This window comes from Pistacia vera, unplaced genomic scaffold (assembly GCF_008641045.1).
Source record: "Pistacia vera cultivar Batoury unplaced genomic scaffold, PisVer_v2 Contig808, whole genome shotgun sequence".
Classification (NCBI taxonomy): domain Eukaryota; kingdom Viridiplantae; phylum Streptophyta; class Magnoliopsida; order Sapindales; family Anacardiaceae; genus Pistacia; species Pistacia vera.
Genome location: NW_022196677.1, coordinates 124,331 through 130,890, shown reverse-complemented (window position 1 = coordinate 130,890; position 6,560 = coordinate 124,331). Strand labels below are relative to the sequence as shown.

Here is a 6,560-nt window from a genome sequence, read left to right as displayed (position 1 = left end):
ATTTTGTGACTAATGTGATTTGTTGCCCAAAATATCACGTCAGCGACTAATTTATTTGGTTGCCAATTCTTGCGCGAACACAATTGGCAACTACAACAAGGGATTCTGCAATTAAAATTATGGTTACAGAAAACAATTATTTGCAATTACTGAATAGTTGCTAAATTAGATGCAAGTATTTATTAATTAATTTGTAACTATTTTTATTAGTTACAAAATAATACAATTACCAAAATATCCAAGCTTTTGATAATAATTACAAAGGGCCCAGGGTACATTTGGCAACTAATTATTTTGTGCACATTACAACTAATTGCAAAAACTCATGAATAGCAACTAAAATGTATTCAGTCACTAAAAGTTGATGAATTTTTTTTACCCCAACTTTCTTGATAAAATGAAAAAATATTATTTTAATTTGTGACTAAAATTACTGTTGCGTAACTAATTAGCTAGTTGCAAATTATCTTCTTTTGGCAGCTAAGATTTTAGTTGCCAAATGTATGGTAAATTTTGGGCCCCCCATGTTCCCGTTTGAAATAAATTGAAATTTTGGATATATTATTTTGGCAACTAAATTTATAGTTGTTAATAGGATTTTTTTGCAACCAAAATGTTAGCCACTAAATATTGTTTATTAAAAATAATATATACTACTAGTAACCAAAATCAATTTTATTGTCTGATTTTACTTTTGCCACCTACATTACCATCTCTTTGACTTTACCATCTCTTTGATTCTACTTTTGCCACCTACATTACCCCATTGAAGGTAACTTTTTTTTATTTTTATGTCAAAGGTCATTCTTTTACAGATGGTATTTCAATTTTATTGTTTGATTTTTAATCCGTTTCTTCACAACATTTGTTTTAATTTGTTTAAACATATGTTGTTAGTAACGTTCCTAAATGGGTGGCTTTAACTTCGTAATAGGTGATTTTATTTTTGTCTTCTCTTTCATCTGACATTACAATGGCTATTATAATTGTAATGAGTACTTTAAATTCGTCTATTGTTCCTAATAAATGAATGGTGTTTGATTTTATTTTTGTCCTCTCTTTCATCTGACATTACCATTTTTTCCCTAAAATTTTTGCTTAACCGCTATTTCACTTATTTGTACAAGCCCTCATAGTTGACCTCCTTCCGGCACTGGAACAACAGTTTTAGTTTCTACCACTCTTATTCAGTAGAGAACGACTCGCTCACTGACTTTGGTGCTTATTTCGTGCCTATTTCGACGGAGATTGTTAACTTCGGTGAGTTTTGGCGAGGCGTATCCCGAACACTCAAATATAGTGGTGTTTAGAAAAATGAAGAAACCGAACCTAACCGGGAACTGAACCAGTTTTTCATTTATTTGGGAAGTCATTCGATTATGGTCCACAAAAATACAAAAAACTGAATTTCCAATTTTTAAAAAAAAAAAAATTTAAAAAGTAAACAATTTTTCCTTAAAATTTAAAAAGTAAGCAATTTTATATAGAAATTTTTGAAACTTAAAATTAAAAAGATAGTAAACCCACTTATACAAAATCCCCAAACTAATTTTACCCTAAAACGCAAAACACTCTCCACTTCTCCACTCCGTTCGCATCTCCTACTCCATTTTTCCACACCACATATAAAACATAAAATCCTACTGCTTTACTTCTGAACCCAGAAAAAGAAGGCAGAGAGTTTTTAGAGATTAAAAATAGGTGATGAATCTTAAAGATTGGTGTGTGTATTATACAATAATGTTGTTGTTGATGAAATTCCGTTTCTATTAAAGCCAACAAAGGCTGATTTCTTCAAGAAGAAAGATCCAAAAAGTGCTTCTTTGCTTCTGAAACCAAAATGAAGACCAGGAATTTGGTGTTGCTGATGTTATGTGTTATGGTTATAGCTCCTATTGTTCTTTGTACTGATAGATTCTCTACCTCTTTCAAGGCTTCTTCTTGTATATTCTCTTCTTCTTCGTCAATTAATTTATTTTCCTATCTCAATTTCATACCTTGTTTCTTCTTCCTCAATTAACATTTTTCTGGGTTTGTTTCGTTTTTGCAGCTAGAAACCAATTTTTGAAGATCTTTCAGCTTTTGTAAGTTTTTTCAACTTTCCTTTTTCACCCCTTATCTTTCAAACATGATAAGATATTAAAGTTTCAATCTTTCTTCGTTTTTTCTCTTCATACTGTCGGTGGTGATGCCAGCCATCTAAATCTTCTTCCCCAGGTGCTTGTATGTTCATGGGTTTTTTGTTTAAATAGTTTCTTACTCATAAAGCTCAGATCTTTATATATTATCCCTTCAAAATCTCATTTTTTTCTTCCTTGTTGCATATAAGAATCTTCCACAACCCGTAAAGTACCCATTGGAATAGTTTATTCAGGTTGGCTTTTTCATTCTTTCTCATTGTTTGTGTGGTGAATTCAAGAACCTTTGTTGGGAAGTTGTCAGTACTTGTATCTTATGGGTTAAATTTGCTGTATGAGCAGAATCAAGATAGAATAAATTAGCTAGAGTTTTGTCTACAACAAATGATGTTGATCGGTCTCAAACGGATAATATAATCAAACAGGTCATTGATCTGAATCAGAGTGAAAATGAAATCAAGAAAAGTTCTGGAGATGCTAAGGACAAGATTAAGGCATCTGAGCAGCAGAATTTTGATAATGACTCTCAAAATATGGTAATTTTCAATTTTTGTTATTCCAATTTTATAATCAGAGCACTCATGTATATGCATTAAAGTCTTGGATGGTTACTTGTAGGTTTGAATGTGAAAGGATTAGTTAGCTTGCAGGTAGTTTAGTAGTCATTTTGACGCTTTTTCTTTATTTTATTCTAATTTAAAATTTACCATAGTATTACTAGGGTAGTGCAGATAATACTTGAATGTTACGCATCATACATTGCTGGGAGCCTGACAGTATTAATTATTTGTCTTAAACATTTTAATTTGTTCTTCTGATGGTGGAAAGGAATGGTTATGCTTGATTGATCTCTTTATTCGTGTATATAAATATTATATATGGCTCACTGCTATATCTTTTTGGTTGTATTGAAGATTTTGACTGTATGGTGAACCTTTTTAGATTAGATTAATCAAAATTGCAATCTTGCTTTTCTCTTTTTTTGTCTGTAGGGGAGTTCTGTCATCTGTTCCCTGTTTCTTTTTCATTGGGAAGCCTGAGCAGTTGTCTGTATACTGGAAACAGGATGAATGTGATACGAACACCTGCAGATTAATCAATTCACAACCAACCAACAGTAATTCTCACACAAAATAAACCAACATACAACCAATCCTCAACCAAAAATATATCAGAAACAGCAAGGGCAATTCTAACAATATTTGTATTAGTCAGATACTTGAATAAAACTGAATAAAACTGAAGCAAATGCAAGATAGAATGAACTGGACATAAACCCTGGCGTTTCGAGGAGCCAGGAGCCTCCACTATTTTATCAACAAAATTCTAGATCCTTGATATTACTACTCTCCCTGAATATATACTAATCCTCTTTCCACAATTACCCTCACACACACAATTTGTATTCTCACAACAGACTCCTATCCATGACACCTATTCTTTGTGGTCCCTACTCCCTTAACAACCTTACTAATGTTTTTTGTGCCCCTTACGGTTGTAGACTTTATGCACTGCTGGTTTATCAGAATGCTGTTATAAACTTTCCATTTTTTTTTCTTATTCCTTGCTGCTTCTCTAACACACACGCTGATGTGCTCCCAAAGTCTAGTGTTTGGAGACCCTATGTACACGTGATATTGAACCAAAATGGTTAGCATGGACTCTTTCTCAATATTGAGTCAGCCTGTGCTTATTGCAGATTAGTTATGCTCACTTGGTGACAAATGAAATTCATTGATAACATTTGGTTTTTCCATGAAGTTTCAACTTTAATGGATTGATTGCTTCATATTAAGATGATAATGTCCGATCCAAATGTGTCATTGCACTTGCATGTATATTTTCATTAATGATAAAATATTCAATCTACTTGCCTTGCTTCTTTTCCTTGGCCGTCCCCCTGGCCCTTCACCGCCAAGTATGGTTATCTCTACCCTTAAACTAACTGTATGATCTTGTTAATGATGGGAAGTAATGTAGATTTGCTAAGAACTTTGGTTTGCACTAATAATGCAGGAAATCATAAGAATAAAGAATGAACACCCGGATGATAGCCAGTGTATTGTCAATGATAGAGTGAAAGGTTGTCTTAAGGTCACCAGAGCATTTGGAGCTGGATTTCTGAAAAAGGTTTGTCGTATATCCTTTGTAATAACTATTTTGCTGCAAGGATTTCTGATAAAAAGTAATTCTGGTTGATGATTATTACTGTTTGGTGATTTGTACATCATGGTAGCATATATCTTTGTTATAGGTGCTCATTGCTTGCTATGTTCTAGTAAATTATATCTTCATGAATAATATTCATCACTACGGTATATGGATAAGACACATTGGCTTTTATAGATAATGCAGTGTATAAATTAAAATGTTGTTATTTTTGGATATCTTTTAAAAGTGTTGTGAGAGAGGAAATGCTGTATATAGCATTGGAAATGATTCAAGTTGCAGGTCACCTTTATCAGTGCATAAAAATATCATTTCTGTTGTATGCTGTGTCATGTGAGCCAACCGAATATCATTACTATACTTATTTTTTTAATGTTTCAATATATGTGTCCCTGCTCTAAAAAACCACAAGAATATCATTACTGATTTTGCTAATGCTTCACTCATTTATGCATTCTTGCTCTTACAAAACCACACTTGAGCATTACACTTATGTTTCATTTTTTCAATTGATGAAGTTCCCAGGGTATTGTTTTATCCAATGGTGTGTTTTAAAAACTTGCTCAATGATATCATGGCATCTTGGTGCAGCCCAAGTTGAATGATTCATTATTGGAAATGTTTCGAAATGAGTATATTGGAACTGCTCCATACATATCCTGCAGGCCTTCTCTTCATCACCATAGACTCTGCCCAAGAGATTAATTTTTGATCCTCTCATCCGATGGCTTATATCAGTATCTGACCAATCAGGAAGTGGTTTCAAATGTTGAGAGTTTCATGGATAAGTTTCCAGATGGTGATCCTGCTCAGCACCTAATAGAGGAGCTGCTCTTCCATGCAGCAGACAAAGCTGGTAAAATGTTCTTTCTTCTCTGCTCATTTCTTTAAATGCTAATAATCATCTAGTTGTACAAAATGTGGAAAAGTAATTAGGAGATTTAACCTCTGAAAGTAAGGGTGTTTCTTCCACAGTAAATAGTATCAAGGCTTTTTCCATGTCAATATCAAGCCATTTGTCAACTATTTCTCAATGTAAACGTTCTGACATAATTTTTAGTTGTTTTCTTCTGCATTACAATAGGTAATTTCTTGAGTTATCTTCTTAATATTATTAACATGATGGCTCCAACAAGATTGGTTTCGAGCAATTTATTCATGGTTATCTGACTTATTGATTATGCATTGACTTATTAATTATAATTTATATGTAATTATTTAGTTTTTGCTTGACTTATTGATTATGTATTGAATTGATGGTAGAAAAAAATGATAGAGCTGTAAGATGAAACACAGGTAAGGGAAAGTGAAAAAACAGAAGCAGAAATATGTGAGGAAGTTCTGGGTAAAGCTTTCGGATTCAATCAAAATTTTGTATTTTCACACATTGAGCATCATGATACTGTAACAGAAGCAGAGTTAAGTTGCATAGTGCAACAACAAGAAAAAAAGATTAATCAATTGGAGGAGCAACTCGTCTTAGTTGATCAACAAAAACAGAAAACAAAAAGCCTTGAACAACAACAATTTGTCCTGTTGGAGATGATGAAGCAACTAACTATAGCCCTTGAACTACAACAATCTGATAAAGCTCCAACTCGATAGCTATCGCCATCTCCAACTACTAAAGACTTGTCCTCATCAGCTACAGCTATTTCAAAAACCTCAATTGGTGACACTTGAGATGCTCTAGATATTGATGGTTAGTTTTTTGTTGTATGGGCAGTATATATTTTGACATAGGGGTAGGACCATCTTTTTAGGATTGTTTGCATATATCTGTTAGATGGTGTACATGGGATGGGCATTTTTTTGTTAGTTATGCACAGATAGATAGTTAGTGATGAAAATGTGGGTGCATACTTTTTTTTTGGGTTATGCACACTTGATAGTGCATTTTGGATTTTTATTGCTCCTAATGCATAAAAATCCATGTATGTATGTATGTATGTATATATATATATAATATTTGATGTTAGTGTTCATATTTTTATATTGTGATGAATTATTTTGTTGATGTTGAATGTATAAACTAGGTTAATACAAAATGCTTTTGCCACTAATTATTTTCTAAAGAAAAAGCACATTCTGCAACTAATTTTTTAGTTGCAAACAATAATTTATCATAATTGGATTTTATATTCAGCGTCTAAAATTATAAGAATTAACTATTAAATTTTGGTCACCAAAAGATATATTCGTTCACTAATAAAATAGTCGCGAAAACCTTTTGGATTCTACATTCAGCGTCTA

General features: G+C 32.6%; 1 protein-coding gene across 12 annotated transcripts; it reads left to right on the top strand.

The window, feature by feature from the left end:
• The first annotated feature begins 1,528 nt into the window (after window positions 1–1,528).
• Window positions 1,529–6,244, top strand: LOC116117426 (protein phosphatase 2C 29-like). 12 transcript variants are annotated; one of them, XR_004125959.1, is made up of 7 exons: window positions 1,529–1,943; window positions 2,051–2,084; window positions 2,196–2,217; window positions 2,564–2,674; window positions 4,155–4,268; window positions 4,899–5,163; window positions 5,604–6,244. XR_004125959.1 is itself a non-coding variant. In XM_031403452.1 (6 exons), the coding sequence occupies exons 1-6, from the start codon at window positions 1,841–1,843 to the stop codon at window positions 5,010–5,012; spliced, it is 498 nt and encodes a 165-aa protein (XP_031259312.1). In that variant the 5' UTR covers window positions 1,529–1,840; the 3' UTR covers window positions 5,013–5,546. The 12 variants fall into 12 exon arrangements, 2 of the variants coding, with proteins under 2 accessions (XP_031259312.1, XP_031259313.1); XR_004125963.1 differs by lacking the exon at window positions 5,604–6,244 and adding an exon at window positions 2,330–2,374 and having other exon boundaries at window positions 4,826–5,544; XR_004125965.1 differs by lacking the exon at window positions 5,604–6,244 and adding an exon at window positions 2,330–2,374 and having other exon boundaries at window positions 2,196–2,223; window positions 4,826–5,544.
• Window positions 6,245–6,560: the final 316 nt, after the last annotated feature.